At 39.5% G+C, this 21,605-nt stretch overlaps 1 protein-coding gene across 2 annotated transcripts; it reads right to left on the bottom strand.

The window, feature by feature from the left end:
• Positions 1-2,507: 2,507 nt before the first annotated feature.
• On the bottom strand, positions 2,508-18,180 carry LOC118396146 (gonadotropin-releasing hormone II receptor-like). 2 transcript variants are annotated; one of them, XM_035790261.2, is made up of 6 exons: positions 18,063-18,180; positions 17,621-17,731; positions 17,361-17,437; positions 12,682-13,303; positions 9,596-9,800; positions 2,508-9,416 (listed from the first exon to the last, which is right to left on the bottom strand). In XM_035790261.2, the coding sequence occupies exons 4-6, from the start codon at positions 13,231-13,233 to the stop codon at positions 8,896-8,898; spliced, it is 1,278 nt and encodes a 425-aa protein (XP_035646154.1). In that variant the 5' UTR covers positions 13,234-13,303; positions 17,361-17,437; positions 17,621-17,731; positions 18,063-18,180; the 3' UTR covers positions 2,508-8,895. The 2 variants fall into 2 exon arrangements, with proteins under 2 accessions (XP_035646154.1, XP_035646155.1); XM_035790262.2 differs by lacking the exons at positions 17,361-17,437; positions 17,621-17,731; positions 18,063-18,180 and adding an exon at positions 14,677-14,974.
• Between the last annotated feature and the right edge of the window lie 3,425 nt (positions 18,181-21,605).

The following is a 21,605-nucleotide window of genomic DNA, read 5'->3' as shown; positions in this document are numbered from 1 at the left end:
CTGTGGGAGCAATTATTAGGAAATGGAAGACATACAAGACCACTAATAATCTCCCTCAATCTGGGGCTCCACGAAGATCTCACCCCGTAGGGTCAAAATGATCACAAGAACGGTGAGCAAAAATCCCAGAACCACACAGGGGGACCTAGTGAATGACCTGCAGAGAGCTGGGACCAAAGTAACAAAGCCTACCTTCAGTAAAACACTAACGCCGCCAGGGACTCAAATCCTGCAGTGCCAGATGTGTCTCACTGCTTCAGCCAGAACATGTCCAGGCCCGTCTGAAGTTTGCTAGAGAGCATTTGGATGATCCAGAAGAAGATTGGGAGAATGTCATATGGTCAGATGAAACCAAAATATAACTTTTTGGTAAAAACTCAACTCGTCGTGTTTGGAGGACAAAGAATGCTGAGTTGCATCCAAAGAACACCATCCCTACTGTGAAGCATGGGGGTGGAAACATCATGCTTTGGGGCTGTTTTTCTGCAAAGGGACCAGGACGACTGATCCGTGTAAAGGAAAGAATGAATGGGGCCATGTATCGTGAGATTTTGAGTGAAAACCTCCTTCCATCAGCAAGGGTATTGAAGATGAAACGTGGCTGGGTCATTCAGCATGACAATGATCCCAAACACACCGCCCGGGCAACGAAGGAGGGGCTTCGTAAGAAGCATGAAGGTCCTGGAGTGGCCTAGCCAGTTTCCAGATCTCAGCCCCATAGAAAATCTTTGGAGGGAGTTGAAAGTACGTGTTGCATGGAGATCTGCATGGAGGAATGGGCCAAAATACCAGCAGCAGTGTGTGAAAACATTGTGAAGACTTACAGAAAACTTTTGACCTCTGTCATTGCCAACAAAGGGTATATAACAAAGTATTGACATAAACCTTTTTACTTATTTTCCACCATAATTTGCAAATAAATTAATAAAAAATCCTACAATTTTCTGGATTCTGGATTTTTCTCATTTTGTCTGTCATAGATGAAGTGTACCTATGATGAAAATTACAGGCCTCTCTCATCTTTTTAAATGGGAGAACTTGCACAATTGGTGGCTGACTAAATACTTTATTACCCCACTGTATGTATGCATGTATGTATGCATGTATGTACAGTTGAAGTCAGAAGTTTACATACACCTTAGCCAAATACATTTAAACTCGGTTTTTCACAATTCCTGAAATTTAATCCTAGTACAAATGTCCTGTCTAAGGTCAGATCTCCACTTTATTTTATGAATGTGAAATGTCAGAATAACAATAGAGAGAAGGATTTATATCAGCTTTTATTTATTTCATCACATTCCCAGTGAGTCAGAAGTTTACATGTCAAGCACTACTTTATTTTGATTTTCCCATGTCAAGCAAAGAGGCCCTGGGTTTGAAGTTAGGCCTTGATATACATCCACAGGTACATCTCCAATTGACTATAATGATGTCAATTAGCCTATTAGAAGCTTTTAAAGCCATGACATAATTTTCTGGAATTTTCCAAGCTGTTTAAAGGCACAGTCAATTTAGTGTATGTAAACGTCTGACCCACTGGAATTGTGATACAGTGAGTTATAAGTGAAATAATCTGTCTGTAAACAATTGTTGGAAAAATTACTTGTGTCATCTCAACTGCAAAGTAGATGTCCTAACCGACTTGCCAAAACTAAAGTTTGTTAACTTGAAATTTGTGGAGTGGTTGAAAAATGAGTTTTAATGACTCCAACCTAAGTGTATGTAAACCTCCAACTTCAAACTGCATATATATATATAATTTTCTTATTAGAAAAAAGCAGTGTCCTCAAATGTAGGCCATGCCGGCTGTCACCTTGGTCAGTGACTTGTGTCACTCAACAGTGCTGCAGACTGGGAAGCAGATGCAGCCATATTAATGAGGTTGTCGTTTGATGCAAATGTAAGAACATATACCTGCTGACGGTCACTGACGGGCAATATCGTATGGGCCTGTCATTCCTGCTTATTGTTGTGGTTCAGAATGGCATTGGCAGAATGAGAGGCAAAAGAAAAGAGTTAATGAATGTGTTTGGTTTTCTATTAACAGAGAATAATACTTGCTGTTATCATTCAAAACAACCTCTGTCTTACTCGAACAGCCTTTATAAATGAATACATAGTGGTCTATAGAAAGTGTAACCAAACATTGTTTTTCCATATAGTTACCTTTGTCAGAATGTGATTCCTCTTCTGGGAAATAAACAATTGGTGAGCAGTAGCGTAGCAGGAGATTTGCCATTTAGCCAGACATTTTTTGAGTAATGCACCGGAGATGGAGAAGAGATACATTATGTATGCATCTAGGATATTACTGTCCAAAATAACATCACATGATTGATCAGGCCAGAGAGTGTTTTGTTCAGAAGATAATCTGCACGGTCTGATAATGAACACAATTTAACTGTATATATTAGCAGGGTCACATATTATAGTACTAATTACTGGATGTATTCTGGCCCATAAATAATTTAGGAGATGCTTAGTATGGATTAATACAATTAACACAACTTTATTGAAATAATGTACAAGTCACAAGCATACACATCTTGCTTTTAACTTAACAAATATTGCAATCATGCACACACATTGCTTTCCCCTTAACTTATTTTATCTTTGAACACAAGCAAACACTTAAGAGAAAAAGCATACAACTGAATATTAGTTAACAAATTGTCTTCTGGGGTTTTCTGCAACATTTTCTGGTAACAGTAAATCCAATATTAAAGTATCTGTTTGTCTTATACTGTAACATCTACTGAATGTGGCCATCAATGCATTACACAACAACAACATAATATACAATTTTTTTGGATTCCAAAAAACCAACCAACCAATCACATTTTACAGTTTGGTCATCTTCAAACACACTATGCAGTGATTTCCCTGTTGCACTGGACATAACTTCCACAAATAACACATCCCCAAAGAACCAACCAAGACTATACATATTGTAAGGTACAATCACACTTCACTATGCCCAACCACTTCAATTATAAAGGCTTTTAGGGTGGAATACAATATATACTGGACCACAACATTCATCTGATCATAGAGGAAAATGGCAATATTTTTGAATTCACATAAAGCTGCTCTTCACATTGCACAATGAAAACTATAATGAAGCCACCCATGGAGTCCACACATTGAGCATCTGGATGTCCTCGAGCTGAATTTGCATCCATTTACATTTATGATGTTCCATGTCCATATGTAATGTCTGCCTGCAAGATTAACTTAACTTGAACCAAGAGGAATTCATTTATAGGCTTCCTCCTCGGCACATCTTAACGAAATGGATATATCCATGGAAAATAGTTTTTCCTGGTATGCTTGGTTATTATGCCTCTATTAAATGAAAAACCATGTTTCCTGGACAAGTCAAAAGACAACTCCACGGGAGTACTATTGTTTGAAGTAATATGCAGATAAGCGTCTTATGATTTAAACCAGGGTTCACCAATTACATTCAGCCGTGTGCCGATTTTTCCTTGAGCGGGTTGGGGGGCCGGCACATAGTTCTAAACAATTTGTACACTGCAAATTGACCTCAATAATCACACACAGATATAGTATTTGACAAAAACAGAACTTTTTCAAACCTTGAATACATTGGGATTTTTAAACCTTGATTTCAGTGGGATATGATCACATATGCCTCTCTACTACTTGGGAACAGGTTTCCTACATTAAAATTAGTCAATTATGTCCAACAAAGAAAATAATTAAAAGAGGGGAGGGGGCTCATTAATATATGACTCCAACCTAAGTTTATGTAAACTTCCGACTTCAACTGTATATATATATATATATAATAATTTATCAAACCTACAAGCAATACAATACTCTATTATTATGGTGGGAGATTATAATATGGTTGTAAATACCTCAATGGACCGTAAAGGAAATCACAATACAAACGATCACCCTCATACGCTTAAGGAAATCACAAATGTCTTGGATATATTGGAACTAGTAGATATATGAATGCTTAAATATCCTGACCTAGTGAGATATACATGGCGGAGGCTCAATCAAGCTAGTCGTCTTGACTACTTTCTTATGTCATTCTCGCTGACATCAGTTGGAGGAAAAACAAAAAGAAATGGGAGGAACTTATTCAAGAAAGATCAAGTGTAATATATTATTAAAAAATAAAGCGAACTGTGTGGATTATGTCACATATGATTCACCAAACAATATTTTGAAAGTGGAAGCAAAGTACCATAAGCATATGTTTTCGTTTCAGTCTCCATCTCCACTAACCGAAGATAATTGTATGGCTTGTTTTCTATGAATAATGTCAAATTAACAGCTGTACAGAAAGACTTATGTTAAAGCCTTTAAGTCCAGGACACCTCTAGGGTTGGATGGCATACCAGTGGAGGTATACCAAAACTTGGTAGATTATCAGATACTCAACAAGAAGGTCTGATTGCATTATTACTGAAACTGATCCAAGTGGTAAATATAAAGATCCGGTCCATAAAAAAAAATTGGAGGCCTCTTAAACTTCAGTGTTGTGGTGATAAATTCAAGAAAGATTCATTGCACATAGAATTAAAAAGGTATTGTATATTATTCAGACGACACATTGGAGATAATATAAGACTAGTACTGGAAGCAATAGAATACTATGAAAAATCTGGAAAACCAGGTCTGGTATTCATAGCTGACTTTGAAAAGGCTTTAGATAAAGTATGACAGGAATTTAAATATTAATGCCTGGAATATATCAATTTTGTAGAATCTCTTATACAATGGGTTAAAGTTATGTATAGTAACCCTAGGTGTAAAATAATAAATAATGGCTACTTCTCAGAAAGTATTCAAGTGTTAAGAGGAGTAAAATAAGGTGGCCCACTATTGGCACATCTATTTATTATGGCCATCGGAATGTTAGCTATTAAAACCAGATCCAACAATAATATCATGGGGTTAGAAATCAAGGGCATAAACATAAAGGTGTCATTGTATGCTGATGATTCATGTTTTCTTTTAAATCCACAATTTGTATCCCTTCACAGCCTCAGAGGATCTTGAGACTTTTTCTAACCTCTCTAGATTACAATCAAATCATGATAAATGTAATATATGATGTATTGGATGACAAAAAATACAACTTTTACATTACCATATAGTTTAGCAATAAAATCTTCTGACGGTGATGTGGATATTCTCGGTATACATATCCAGAAATAAATACATTATTTTACTACAATAGAGTTTAATAAAGTTAGCAAAAGTTGATTTTTCTACCATGGAAACAACAATTCCTGTCTATTTGTGGAAAAATCACCCTGATTAACTCTTTAGTCATATCCCAGTTTACCTATTTGCTTATGGTCTTGCCTACACCTAGCGACCTGTTTTTTAAAATTATATGAGCAAAATAAAATTCCATTTTATTTGTAACGGCATGCCAGATAAAATTAAATGAGCCTATGTATATAATTAATATAAATTCAGAGTGCAGAAATTATTAAATATTAAAGCATTAGCCCTCTCACTAAAGGCGTCAGTCATACAAAAGTTCAATTTAAATCCAAACTGGTTCTCTAGCAGATTAGTAGGAATGTCTCACCCCATGTTCAGGAATGGCCTTTTTTTACTTTATTCAGAATTCAAGCTCTCACTTTCAGTTATTTGAAAATGAAGAAAGCTCTAAAATATAGCTAGTTTTAAAACAAGCCATAGAAAGTTGGTTGCAATTTCAGGTTAATCCACCAGAAAAGACAGAATAAATAATACAACAAATATTGTGGTTAAACTCAAATATAATAATTAACAAAAATATATATGTTTTTGGAAAAAAAAGTATAATCTTTGTAAATTATATCATAAATAGGACTGGTGGAGTTGCCACACATGCAGCTAACAAAAGTATATGGAAATGTCTGCTCTACCCAAAATTACAACCAACTAATTGCAGCATTACTGCAAAAATGAGAGGCAAGTAGAAGGGGGAAAATTAAGGAACTTGTTTGTTGGCCATGTATTAAAGACCAAAATAGGTTACGGTCACAGTTATGAAAACTTAGGACACTAAAGAGGCCTTTCTACTGACTCTGAAAAACACCAAAAGAAAGATGCCCAGGGTCCCAGCTCTGTGGAACTTCTTTTATGTATCAGTTATTGAATCTTATTATGGTCATACAAATATTTACACATGTTAAGTTTGCTGAAAATATACACAGCTGACAGGGAGAGGAGGTTTCTTTTTTTGCTGAGTTTATATATGGGGGATACAACCATCCCAGCTCTGCAGACTTTGCTGCGAAGAGACAGAATCGTAAGATAATTTGTTTTAATACTGTCCATACGGAGCTTGTTTTTGGTCGCAGGTCCAGGAATGGTTGAAGAAGTGCAACATTTGCAGAATAGCACTACTGGTTGATTTGAAAAGTCATAGTTGATCAATAATATAATAATACTCTTAGCAAAAATATTTATCTTGAATTTACAATCTTTAGAAACTATAAGAATAGAAAGGTTCAAAACGTTTGTGAAACATCACAGTAAATGTGTATATAGTATGTGTAAACTGGAAGTAGAAGACTAAGTGTTGTTGTCCAACAGTTTACTCCAATTAGGGGAGGGGTGATAAGGTTATGGGAAAATATATTTAAAACAAAGTGTTTATATACAGTACCAGTCAAATATTTGCACACCTACTCATTCAAGTTTTTTTTCTTCTTTAAAAACAACAACTATTTTCTACATTGTAGAATAATAGTGAAGACATCAAAACTATGAAATAACACATGGAAAAATGTAGTAACAACTCAAAATATATTTTAGACTCTTCAAAGTAGCCACCATTTGCCTTGATGACAGCTTTGCATACTCTTGGTATTCTCTCAACCAGCTTCACCTGGAATGCTTTTTCAACCGTCTTGAAGGAGTTCCCACATATGCTGAGCGCTTGGCTGCTTTTCCTTAACTCTGCAGTCCAAGTCATCCCAAACCTTCTCAATTGGGTTGAGGTCGGGTGATTGTGGAGGCCAGGTCATCTAATCCAGCACTCCATCACTCTCCTTGGTCAAATAGCCCGTACACAGCCTGCAGGTGTGTTTTGGGTCATTGTCCTGTTTAAAAACAAATGATAGTCCCACTAAGCGGAAACCAGATGGGATGGCGTATCGCTGCAGAATACTGTGGTAGCCATGCTGGTTAAGCGTGCCTTGAATTCTAAATAAATCACAGACAGCAAAGCCCACACCATCACACCTCCACGCTTCACGGTGGGAACCGCATACAAAGATTATCCGTTCACCTACTCTGCGTCTCACAAGGACAAAGCGGTTGGAACCAAAAATGTTTGGACTCATCAGACCAAAGGACAGATTTTGACTAATGCCCATTGCTCATGTTTCTTGGCCCAAGCAAGTCTCTTATTATTATTGGTATCATTTACGGATGGCAACACCCATCCGTAGCACGCGCTCCAGCAGGTGTATCTCACTGATCATCCCTAAAGCCAACACCTCATTTGGCCGCCTTTCGTTCCAGTACTCTGCTGCCTGTGACTGGAACGAACTGCAAAAATCGCTGAAGTTGGAGACTTTTATCTCCCTCACCAACTTCAAACATCAGCTATCCGAGCAGCTAACCGATCGCTGCAGCTGTACATAGTCTATTGGTAAATAGCCCACCCATTTTCACCTACCTCATTCCCATACTGTTTTTATACTGTTTTTTATTTATTTACTTTTCTGCTCTTTTGCACACCAATATCTCTACCTGTACATGACCATCTGATCATTTATCACTCCAGTGTTAATCTGCAAAATTGTATTATTCGCCTACCTCCTCATGCCTTTTGCACACATTGTATATAGACTGCCCATTTTTTTTCTACTGTGTTATTGACTTCTTAATTGTTTACTCCATGTGTAACTCTGTGTTGTCTGTTCACACTGCTATGCTTTATCTTGGCCAGGTCGCAGTTGCAAATGAGAACTTGTTCTCAACTAGCCTACCTGGTTAAATAAAGGTGAAAAAAAAAGGAGTAGTTTCTTTACACAAATTAACTTTTAAAAAGGCACAACTGTTAATTGAAAACCATTCCAGGTGACTACCTCATGAAGCTGGTTGAGAGAATGCCAAGTGTGTACAAAGCTGTTATCAAGGCAAAGGATGACTACTTTGAAGAATCTAAAATCTAAATATTTTGATTATTTTAACACTTTTTTGGTTACCACATGATTCCGTATATCTGATTTATTAATTTGGATGTTTTCACTACAATGTAGAAAATTGTAAAAAATTAAGAAGGACCCTTGAATGAGTAGGTGTCCTAACTTTTGACTGGTACTGTAATATATACAGACCATTCAGAAAGTATTCAGACTCCTTGACTTTTTCTACATTTTGTTACGTTACAGCCTTATTCTAATGTTTATTATATTGTTATTTTCCCTCATCAATCTACACACAACACCTTAATGACAACGCATAAAATGTGTTTAGAAATGTTGGCAAACGTATAAAATATATTTATTTCTGTTTTAGATTTTTTTATAAATTTGCAAAAAATGTGTAACCTGTTTTCGCTTTGTTATTATGGGGTATTGTGTGTAGATTGATGAGGAAAATGTTTAATTTAATAAATTTTAGAATACGGCCGTAGCGTAACATAGTGTGGAAACAGTCAAGTGGTCTGAATACTTTGTAATTGCACTGTGTATATATCAACTGCCAGCCAAATACGCACACCTATTGGGGAAACCATGATTTACACTGTAAGCCCAATCTGGCTGAATGTGAAAATTAATCCAATCTGATTTCATGCAGCACAACAATGAGTTTTTCAAAGTATTAATTGTGAGCCAGCAGATGAAGGTATGAAGATTAAGGTAAGCAATGTTCTTTAGTAGGAAGCATTCTAATCCCTCATATAGTGCTTTCAGGACTGGCCGGACCTGGGTCACCTTCTCCACTGTTGTGAACTGTGAGGTAGTTGCTATAGTGGCAGGTTTTCTTGACCTGTTCCTCCTCTGCCATCTGGCCAGTGATGGACGTCTGGCCTTGCTGGGTAAGCCGTGTCAGGCGGAAGGGGGAGCGCCTGAAAGAGCCGGTCAGGGTAGTGTTGTTCTCTGACTCACGGCTGAACGTGGCTGTGCTCCGACAGTAGCGCTTCAGGCCATGGCGGAAATGGATGGTGAACAGGCCGTAAGTTATTGGGTCCAAACAGGCATTGAAGAGGCCAAAAATAAAGAGCATATGAGTCAAAGAATGAGAGACCGTCTCATCCATATCGTCAGGGAAGAACCAGTACCACAGTCCCAACAGGTAGTAAGGGGTCCAGCAGACGATGAAGGAAGTCACGATAACAATGCTCATCTTCAAAGTCCTCATCCGTGCTTTTGGAATGTTGTTGTGAGAGCGTCGGAGATGTATCTCCTTAGAAGACACTGAAACAAGGCAATAAACACTTACTCATAATCTTAGCATCTAACACCTAATTTGACAATAAGTCTCAATTACCTTTATCTTCAAAAACACAGTGCTCTTTGTAACCCCCTCATGAACAACTGTATACAATGCCACTAGTGGTACTACAATTGATGGTAAAATATGTAATTTGACCTACTGTTTCCGTGGGTCATGCGACTGGATATCTCTACCAGGATACGTGTGTAACAGAAGATCATGATGATCAGCGGCAGCAGGAAAAGACAAGCAAAGGTGAACATGTTGTACAGGGTTTCCTGCCAGTGTTGGACAAAGCTCCCACGAGTAGTGCACTGGGTAAACTTCTCTGGAACCGTGATGGTCACACTGTGGAATATCAGCATCTGCATGACAACACAAAGGAAGACTTTAACCATAACAACATGTCTTTAACACTAATTATATGGCCTGGCTTCAGTGTTGTACTACATAAAATAGTAGTGTTTCATGCAGCAGAAGCTCAATCCTGCCTAGTATGCAGTCAATGTGAGTAATACACTGCAGATATCATTCAATTTGCAATGAAATTAGGTGAAAAGATCCAAGTGTTGAATGCTTGAAATGAATTATGAAAAAGTAATAATTGCAAGCCAAGGTCTTCTTTTAGTGCTACAATTTTTTTGAAAACTATGTAGTTGGATGACTTTTATTCGCAGCAATGTATAATTGCTGTCCTAATCATCTCCTCACCAGTTATAAATCACATTTAAAAAGGTTACTCTTAAACCATGGACAATAGTGACTGCAATGCCTGTACTGTAATTCCCTTCAGGAAAGTGTTTCTGAGGTTTGTTCTAAATTATTGCTACAATCATTAGGTTTATAATTGCTGTAAAAATCAAGTCATTCATGTCCATTTGCTATACATTTATTTGAATAAGTTCAATACAGGATCCTCTTCAAATTACTCATGCTCACCTACAAAGCACTCAATAGACTGGTGCCCACATTCTGTACCTTACTGACCCGCTGTATCCCTACACTCCCACCTGTTCACTGCACTCCTCACCATTCCTCTCACCAGGCTCCGCTCTATCGGAAACCAGGCTTTGAGCAGTGCAGCTCAACCAACTCTGGAACTCAATCCCTCTCCATGTCAGAACCTCACAATCCATACACATATTAGTCCACACTAAAGACACACCTCTTCACACAGGCTTAGCTTTTATCCTCTGTCTAGTTCACTTCCCTGATTAGTGTGTCATCATGTCTAGGTGTTCTCCACAGTTAGTCTGTCATCATGTTTAGTGTTCTCCACGGTTAATCTGTCATCATGTTTAGTGTTCTCCACAGTTAGTCTGTCATCATTTTTAGTGTTCTCCACAGTTAGTCTGTCATCATGTTTAGTGTTCTCCACGGTTAATCTGTCATCATGTTTAGTGTTCTCCATGGTTAGTCAGTCGTCATGTTTAGTGTTCTCCACGGTTTGTCTGTCATCATGTTTAGTGTTCTCCACGGTTAATCTGTCATCATGTTTAGTGTTCTCCATGGTTAGTCTGTCGTCATGTTTAGTGTTCTCCACGGTTTGTCTGTCATCATGTTTAGTGTTCTCCACAGTTAGTCTGTCATCATGTTTAGTGTTCTCCATGGTTAGTCTGTCGTCATGTTTAGTGTTCTCCACGGTTTGTCTGTCATCATGTTTAGTGTTCTCCACGGTTAATCTGTCATCATGTTTAGTGTTCTCCATGGTTAGTCTGTTGTCATGTTTAGTGTTCTCCACGGTTAGTCTGTCATCATGTTTAGTGTTTTCCATGGTTATTCTGTCATGTTTGGTGTACTTTATATTAAGTGCATTAGACCCCTAGACTTCATCCACATTTTGCTATGTTACAGCCTTGTTCTAAAATGGATTAAATTCATTATGTTCCTCATCAATCTACACACAATACCCCATAATGACAATGTGAAAATGTCTGCAGCATTGAAGGTCCCCAAGAACATAGTGGCCTCCATCATTCTTAAATGGAAGAAGTTTGGAACCAAAGACTCTTCATAGAGCTGGCCGTCCGGCCAAACTGAGCAATCGGGGGAGAAGGGCCTTGGTCGGGCAGGTGACCAAGAACCCAATGGTCACTCTGACAGAGCTCCAGAGTTCCTCTGTGGAGATGAGAGAACCTTACAGAAGGACAACCATCTCTGCAGCCCTCCACCGATCAGGCCTTTATGGTAGAGTGGCCAGACGGAAGCCACTCCTTGGTAAAAGGCACATGACAGCCCGCTGGGAGTTTGCCAAAAGGCACCTACAGACTCTCAGACCTTGAGAAACAAGATTAGCTGGTCTGATGAAACCAAGACTGAACGCTTTTGCCTGAATGCCAAGTGTCACGTCTGGAAGACACTTGCCACCATCCCTACAGTGAAGCATGGTGATGGCAGCATCATGCTGTGGGGATGTTTTTCAGCGGCAGGAACTGGGAGACTAGTCAGGATCAAGGGAAAGATGAACGGAGCAAAGTACAGAGAGACCCTTGATGAAAACCTGCTCCAGAGCGCTCAGGACCTCAGACTGGGGCGAAGTTTCACCTTCCAACAGGACAATGACCCTACGTACACAGGTCTCAATGTCCTTGAGTGGCCCAGCCAGAGCTCAGACATGAACCTGGTCGAATATCTCTGAAGAGACCTGAAAATAGCTGTGCAGCGACGCTCCCCATCCAACCTGACAGAGCTTGAGAGGATCTGCAGAGAAGAATGGGGAGAAACTCCCCAAATACAGGTGTGCCAAGCTTGTAGCGTCAAACCCAAGAAGACTAAAGGCTGTACTCGCTGCCAAAAGTTGCTTCAACAAAGTACTGAGTAAATGGTCTGAATACTTATGTAAGTTAGATTTAAATTGTATTTTTTTTGCAAACATTTCTAAAAACCTGTTTATGATTTGTCATTACGGGGCATTGTGTGTACATTGATGAGGGAAAACATGATTTAATCAATTTCAGAATAAGGCTGTCACGTAACAAAATGTGGAAAAAGTCAAGGGGTCTGAATACTTTCCAAATGCACTGTACTTACTTATTTTACTGGGATTTTATTCATTTTTATCCAGCTGATTTTCTTGTATATAAAATGTGTCATTAAAACAGATTAAAATAAAATGTATTATTATTATTATAATAAAGCTGTTACGGGGTTGTTATGTCCTCCGATGTATATTTTGATAATTGTTGTGGTGTCCTGAGTCCAGGTTGAGGAGAGAAAACATGAAACCTCTCTTAACCAGAGCCTCACCTGGGGAACAGACAGAATCACACTCATCACCCACGCCACAGACAACATGATCTTGCTTCTCTTCTTGGCCTCATTGATGGCCAGTGGGTTGAGGATAGCAGACTGGCGGTCCAAGCTAATGACCACTGTGACAAAAGCACAGGAGTACATGGCAACAAGTTTCATGAACATCAGCAGCCTACAGGCGACGTCTCCTGCCTGCCACTGAACTGTGATATTCCAGACAGCATCAACAGGCATGACTATGAAAGTCACCAGCAGGTCTGCCACAGTCAGGTTAATTATTAATATCCTAACGTGGGACTTGCGCTTTCCGTTGGTATTGGCGGCCCACAGCACAGCGAGGTTACAGACAGCTGACATGGCACACAGAGTGAAAGTAATGATTACTCTGACTTTGGCTGCTGTGGAGAAGGTGGGTAGCTGTAGTGAGTCTCCATTTGCACTCGTATTGCAGATGGGGGTGGGTGCTTCACAGCTGGTGTTCTGGGCTTGTTCCATCATTTGGTAAAACATCATGATCTCATGTGACATTCTCAAGCTGTCATTCATATCCCACAGGAACACCAGAGACAATATCTTCTCTGGTTCTCCAGCAATGTGTTCATATGAACAGGTCACCCTATAAGAATAAATGGTTGGAAAATAGGGAATGTTTAGTATTCAGTTTCTGCACTTGTTGTTACATGCTGATTATACATAGTCAGCTTACCAGCAATTATGCTCTGCACAGACACAATAATACCCTACAGTTATGGTGGATTACTATATGAAAAAGCAGTACATACTCTACACTGAATTGCATTAAAATAAAACATTTAAAACGTGTGGTTAGTGATCTAACACTAATCATCTATGCAGAACACAATGATAATAATTAATACACACACACACTATATACACTCCCCATCAGAACAGCCTCAATTCATCGAAAGCATTCCACAGGGATGCTGGCCCATTTTGACTCCAATGTTTCTCACAGTTGTGTCAAGTTGGCTGGATGTCTTTAGGGTGGTGGACCATTCCAGGGTGTATCACAACTAGCAGTGATTGGGAGTCCCATAGAGCGTTGTACAATTGGCCGAGCATCGTCTGGGTTTGGCCGGTGTAGGCCATCATTGTAAATAAGAATTTGTTCTTAACTGACTTGCCTAGTTAAATAAAGGTTAAATAAAAACATAAAAACACATTTTGATACACAAGGGAAACTGTTGAGTAAAAAAAACAGCAGCATTGCAGTTCTTGACACAATACAGTGTGCCTGGCACCTACTACCATACCCCTTTCAAATGCACTTAAATATTTTTGTCTAGCCCATTCACCCTCTCAATGGCACACATACACAATCCAATTGTCTCAAGGCATAAAGACCCTTCTTTAACCTGACTTCTCTCCTTCATCTACACTGATTGAAGTAGGTTTAACAAGTGACATCAATAAGGGATGTGCTTTAACCTGGATAGTCCAAGTCATGGAAAGAGCAGGTGTTGTGCTGTTTAACAGGGTCAGACATAGTATTACGGCTCACGGGGAGCAAATTTGGTTTAAGTGCCTTGCTCAAGGACTCATCGACAGATTGTATTCGAAACAGCGACCTTCCGGTTACTGGTTTAATTCGCTAACCGCTAGGCTACCTGCCGCCCACTGTGTGTGTGTGTGCGTGTGTAACATTCTTATGATGTAGAATCAATTACATTCTATAAAACTGAATAGGTTATGTATGTCAGCATCCATATGGGTATCTTACGTTCATTAACTGTAATAAGCATTACTTTCGCCTGTGCAGAAAGCATAGCTATTTTACCTGGTGAGCAGAAATATACATTTCGAACCAATCCGCCATAGAACAAACTGTTAGCCTATGTGATATTCCGATTGACCTTGAATTATATACAATGAGCTCTTGGAATCACAGAGGAGTTAGTTGATTGTGTTCTATTTTTCACCCATTTGAAGACTCCCATAATACCAAATTGATTGAAAGAAACTACTAACCTGTTAAAGTGGCGGCAAATTCCCCATCAAAAGCACCTGTTCGTTCCTCGTGAATCGCGCTGCTGCAATATTTTGTTTTGCCTTATCCCAGTGAAAGGAAAACAACTTTGTGACAAGATTACGCTTTCAGTTCTTTCCCCCCTGAAGTTGTTGCAGATGGTTTAAAAGCGTTTCTGAATTGTTTTCTATAATGCTTTCATAATAGGAGACAATGGTATAGCTGTCGAACGCCCGCTTAATATAGTATTGGAGATAACTATTGCGATTATCAGACTTCAAGTACAATACTGCAATTTTGAGGTTTGTTCTCAGCACCCTTCCTCAGCATCTTTATCGTTGCATATTGACCTGTGTGAAGCTAGCCACAATAAGGATTAGCCACAATAGTGGAATCAAAATAAAAGTCCCCGGTCGAAAGTGATTCAAACGGATACAAAAAGTGGAATCATAGCATATTTTAAATAGATAATGCAAAACAATGTCGGAATGTTTTTATATGAATTCAACAAAATAATAATGACCTAATTTGACTATTGTGCATACTGAGTGTGAATCTGTCATAAACACATAAAACCTACTGGTCAAACACAGAGATGGTTCCAATAGCTTTTCACCATTCATTTGATCCATAGAGGATTTTAGAAACACTTCAAATAAGGGCTGTGTTTCGTGCAGTCTTACCCTGGCGTGACGTTTTGATAACCATGTAAATCTCTGTCGGACAAGGTGACTTTTATCTATTTACTCTCAGATTTGAAAATGTTATTCATACAAGAATACAAATTCCTGCAAGCTCCTAGCTACCTTGATCTGAAACAAAAGATAAATTGAAAATTGTAATTTACTGTTGCATATTTTATTTAACTAATATTTGTCTTATTTGGTCTTGTATATTGTGCAGAATACTATTCTAGTAGCAGTCAGATATTTATAATGTTCCATGAATAATAGGCTAGCTTTTTTTGCAAATAAGTTATATAGCTAACTATCTACCTATCTAGATGATTTTACCAGATCCTCTTCCCCTTCAGCCAATGGGGGTCTTTATTTAATTCCCTATAATTTATGAACAAGTTGAAATATATACGGAACAAAAATCTAAACTCAACCAGGTCAAAGATCTTGCTGAGTTACAAATCCATCATTTGAAATAAATTCATTACGCCCTAATCTATGGATTTCACATGACTGGGCATGGGCACAGCCATGGGTGGGCCTGGGAGGGCATAGGCTCACCCACTTGGGAGCCAGGCCCACCAATCAGAATGAGGTTTTCTCCACAAAAGTGCTTTATTACAGACAGAAATAGTCCTCAGCAAAAATATAAACGCAACAGTAAAGTGTTGGTCCCATGTTTCATGAGCTGAAATACAATTTTCCATTTCCCTGATTTTGTGCACAAATTTGTTTATATCTCTGTTACTGAGCATTTCTCATTTGCCAAGATAATCCATCCACCTGACAGGTGTGGCATATAAAGAAGCTGATTAAATAGCATGATCATAACACAGGTGCACCGTGTGCTGGGGACAATAAAAGGCCACTCTAAAATGTGCAGTTGTGTCACACATCACAATGCTACAGATGTCTCAAGTTTTGAGGGAGCGTGCAATTGGTATGCTGACTGCAGGAATGTCCACCAGAACTGTTACTTTCTCTACCATAAGCAGCCTCCAATGTTGTTTTAGAGAATTTGGCAGTACGTCCCAACTGGCCTCACAACTGCAGACCACATGTAACCATGTCAGCCCAAAACCTCCAGATCCGGCTTCTTCACCTGCAGGATCGTCTGAGACCAGCCACCTGATGAAACTGTGGGTTTGCACAACTGAAGAATTTCTGCACAAACTGTCAGAGAACCATCTGATGGATGCTCATCTGCGTGCTCGTCATCCTCACCAGGTTGTTAACCTGACTGCAGTTTGGTGTCGTATCCGACTTCAGTGGGAAAATGCTCACCTTCGATGGCCACTGGCACTCTGGAGAAGTGTGCTCTTCACGGATGAATCCTGGATTCAACTGTACCGGGTAGAACCACTGATTTCCTTATATGAACTGTAACTCAGTAACATCTTTGAAATTGTTGCATGTTGTGTATAAAACAGCATATTGTGATTTTTGGTGGGGGGTTTATTTGTGGAAAAACTGTATGTGCAAGGTAGGTTTTATATAAAATATTGTTGACCATATAAAATACATGGTCAGCTCCAGGAGAATGAGAAACACATTAAACAGAATCAAAGCAAGGAAGCCATACTTAAACACAGCTATATCACACACTTCCTGTAAATTTAACTGGTCCATGTTGCTGCTGTAAATTTTGAGCACACATAGATGGGGGAAAAAAGGTAGCAAAAATAATACAGTTGCTATCTTGAACCTTAAAGGGTTCTTCATCTGTCCCCATAGGAAAACTATTTGAATCACCTTTTTTTTTTGCAGGTAGAACCCTTTTCGGGACCATGTAGAACCCTTTCTACAGTTTTCTTCATGAAATCCTACGGGGACAGCTAAAGAACCCGTTTGAAACCCTTTTTTCCCAAGAGAGATTAGATAATACAACTTAAGCATTAAGGACAGCATTTTGTTGACAACATGGTGGTTTACACTATGTATTCTGTGTGTGAAAGATGTTAGAATCTTGCCACAGCTGTAGGTCCATTTGAGTGTGTGTGGTCACTTACTGTAGGCCTGCACATCAACCAGACCATTGGAGACTTGGGATGCTTGCTCTCAAAGTACTGCTTGATCTGGTCTGCATCTATAAAGGGCATGTGCAAAATAGAGCAAGTTAACAATCTGTGGCTTAGATTGAATTTCAAAAGTTGACAGATGATAAACTAAGCAAACATTGCTATACACTACTACACATATGAAAGACTGTACAACACAGGCCTGTACAATAGCTAAGACATGGAGTGGAACCAAAAGGCACATACAGTACCAATCAGTGACAGACAGGGCAGGTGTGGACCAGTGATGCCTTGGCTGCAGTCTTCTGGTTCTCAGCTGCTCCCTTAGATGCCGCCGCCATGGTATCAGTCAACAAGTTCAACTTGAGAGTGGAGCATGTGTTATATACTGTATCAATAACCCTGCCCCGCCCCACCCCTCCAATTGTACCCATAGTACAGAATAATGACTTAAACAGGTGGACAGCTCCATATCTGAATCGTAGGAGTGTGCATAAGCTTTTGTTCCAGCCCAACCCATACCTGATTACAAATCATAGCCTATCACTGTGATTGGGTATGTTGATTATTTAAGTCAAGTATTAGAGCTGGGCTGGGACAAAACTCTTCACGCACTCCTGCTCTTCAGGACTTCCTGCAATGACTGAAACAGACCAAAGCAGGACAATAGTGTTCCAGGTTGAAACACCTTACCTAGTTGAGAGAGGAAGACTCAGACACACCCATTGGTTCTGGAATAGAGAAGGTGCCAATAAGGTGACACTAATTCTACCTCAAAAAACAAATGTGTGAATACCAATTCATTTAAAACCCACCATAGAATGTAGGACTAAATAAGGTTACATCACCTTGCCTACTAGCTATACTAATGATCTGCTGTCCAGAGTGTAACATCAAACATATCAAAGTTTCCCCGCAATAAAGTAAGCACACTGTTGACTCGAGAGGATGCTAATCAGTCCCTGAAACTTCTCAAAAAGATAGACTAAAATAATCCCATTAGCCCTAGCTTCACCATCTAAGTGTCACGAATCCCGCTTCCCGAGTCTGTGTTTGCCTGTGTTTCTGTCCTGGAGTGTGTTTCCGGTGTCCTGGAACGCACCCTGTCTGGTTGCCGGGCGAATTAGCTTGTTGGGAGATCGATGTTCACCCGCACCTGTATCCCATCAGTAATCTGCACACCTGTCCTGATCATCACCTCTCCCCTTCAAAAGCTCTGACCTGACATCCATTCCCTGCCGGATCGTTTGCCATGAACATTACTCACCCGGATCATTTACCCCATTCCCGCCTGGTCGTCGTCGGATTCCGCTACCCCATTGGATCCACCTATTTACTCCCATCAACTCACCACCGCTGCCCGCTACGCCACCTGGATATATCTACCCATTCACATTCACTTGTAAATAAATACTCACCTTCTTCCTACTCTCCTTGTCCTGGTCTGCTTCTGGGTTCGATTTTGAAAGAACGCGACAATAAGATTGATAGCTAGTTAACTAATAAGCTAGAATGTTGGTTTATAAAAGCCAAAGAAAGCTAAACTCAATGAATTTATCATGCATTTAAATGGCTAGACAAATAGACGGCTAATGTTGCCTTACCTAGCTAACCATGAGCTAGATAGTTAAGCGATAATGCCCAAGAAGCCAGTGTTTGGAGGATATACTGGCACGGGTGTTAGTCAAACTGTGCCAATATATCCTCCAAACACTGGCTTCTCTGGCATATCACTTAACTATCTAGCTTGTATAGCAAGACTGTTGAATTTCCCTGTTTGACCACTAGGTTTTATGGGTATTATGGCACCTCCATTGTGGGGCTCTATAGAACATTCATATTGCAATGTACAACCTTGCCTATGGATCTTGATATCTTAAAATGGAGTGTCGGCCTTCTCAGTGACACCTGCAGAACACAACTGTGATAAGTTTTCACAAATATTAGCGTCATACTGTAGGTCTTATTGTTGGACTCTTAAACCAGTGTGAAATGAGACACATTAAGCTAACCAGTCAACCTACTATGCGTTAAATTCATATTGCAATTTACATGCTTACCTCATATCCCAGTGATAATGCCTTGCATTACGCATGGGGAAAAAAACACAAGATTGTGTCAACATATTGCCCTGTTTCTAGTTCCTAGCTAATTTTGCATAATATTTTTTTGTTTGTGTTTATTGTATTATTACCTACAGCCGGGAAATAACTAGCTAAGCACCTTCTTTGCCCGCTTTGAGGAAATCAATATCGAGCCACAAACACGGGCCCCAGACACTCACGAGGACTGTGCTCTCGTTCTCTGTGGCTGACGTAAATCATTTAAGCGTGTTAACCCTCGCAAAGCTGCTGGTCCAGACGGCATCCCAAGCCGCATCCTCAGAGTATGTGCAAACCAGCTGGCTGGAGTGTTTATGGACCTATTCAATCTCTCCATATTCCAGTCTGTTGTCCCCAGTTGCTTCAAGATGTGCGCCACTGTTCCTGTACCCAAGAATGCGAAAGTAACTGAACTAAATCACTATTGCCCCATAGCACCCACTTCTGTCATCATTAAGTGCTCCACCATACCAGACACCCTAGACCCACTACAATTTGCACATCACACCAACAGATCCACAGACGACGCAATTGCCATTGCACTGCACACTGCCCTATCCAACCTGAACAAGCAAAATACCTATGTAAGAATGCTGCTCATCAACTACAGCTCAGCTTGTCCCAAGGCAAACATTTTGACTACATCCACACAGCTACAAGGAATCACTTTTATGCTAGGGTTAGGACCTTATTTTGAAGCTTATAGAGAACCCAACTGATGTATAGAACAATCTGAAAATGGTTACAAAGTTGTTTTTAAAAATGGACTTTGGTTTAGATACAAGCATATAAAACCTCTAACACAAAAAGGGAAAGGGGGAATCCTACTCAGTTGCACAACTGAATGCATTCAACCAAGATGTGTCTTCTGCATTTAACCCAACCCCTCTGTTCATTTGACTTGCTAAAAATCCTTATTTTTTTTTATCTAACTTGCTTACCACTTTTTCTATGTGGTTTGTTCCTTCACAGACTCCATGAAAGGATGACTTATTCCTAAAGATTTGGTCAAGTTATTAATTTTGTGTATGATTTCCAAGAAACAAGGGTGGCTCAACCTACCCCTTTATCTCAATTTACTCCAGTTGAGAAGCCAGCTAATTCAAAGACACAATGTAAACAATGGACTGTCAGAGCTGTTACCGAACTAGATCATCCTAATGGTGATAAGCCTAATGGTGATAAGCCTTTACACCATGTAGGCTGATACCTATGGATCTTGCTTCTGTGAATTAAGGCTGTAAAGTGCATATAAGTATGCCCCCAATGCAATTCTAAAGTCTAATACATCCACAGTGCAATTTCAACAGATTTTTACTTGTTTGGGGGGTGAAATTAACTTACATAACATTCCGACTTTGTTTAGCATTGTCTAGCCCAAATATGGTATGATTGCACTATTTGTCCGTTTGAATATCTTTCAATGGGGGACTTGAATTTTGAAGGCAAACCACAAATTCCATCATCGTGGCTAATCTTTATTATGGCTAGCTTCACACAGGTCAAATAACCTATTGGATCCTGTAATGCAAGCAGTGTCACAACTGTTGCAGGTGGGAGAAGAGAGGAGAGAGGGGTTTCTGAGATCTGCCCACAGCACACTCCCTAATCACCTGAACGTCACAGCAGTTTGCCACATGCAGCTATAACTCTGAAGTCAGAATGCCTATGCTTCATGGATATAATGATTGATTGGCATTTGGCATGCATCCGCATAAACGATCAGCTACGTATCATAACTTACACAGATGGCCTATTGATAACCATATTGTTTGTGAAAATAATTTTAGCTTTGATAGGAACTGTGAAACACTTTTTACAAACTACACATTCTCTGACCAAGTCTTTTCATCTCTGACAAATTGATCACCATGTCATCATCATTCCTTTCTCTTCATTAACTGCTCCCCATAACTTTTTTTCTGTCATTATTTGCCTCAAAGATTGTGGTATTTCACACCCCATCTCTTCACTTGAAAAATGTAATCATTAATCCTTTCCATGTGAACCTAGGTTGTACCAATGCTTGACATAACAGTACTCACAGTGCATTATAGCACCACCCCAGAGTGTAGCTTACTCTAGTAACCCTATTGGGGTAAACAGTGTATACTATAACCTGCTGCTATCCCGG

Source organism: Oncorhynchus keta, chromosome 17 (assembly GCF_023373465.1).
Source record: "Oncorhynchus keta strain PuntledgeMale-10-30-2019 chromosome 17, Oket_V2, whole genome shotgun sequence".
NCBI lineage: Eukaryota > Metazoa > Chordata > Actinopteri > Salmoniformes > Salmonidae > Oncorhynchus > Oncorhynchus keta.
The sequence above is the reverse complement of the archived record's forward strand: the minus strand, read 5'-3'. Positions and strand labels throughout refer to the sequence as shown.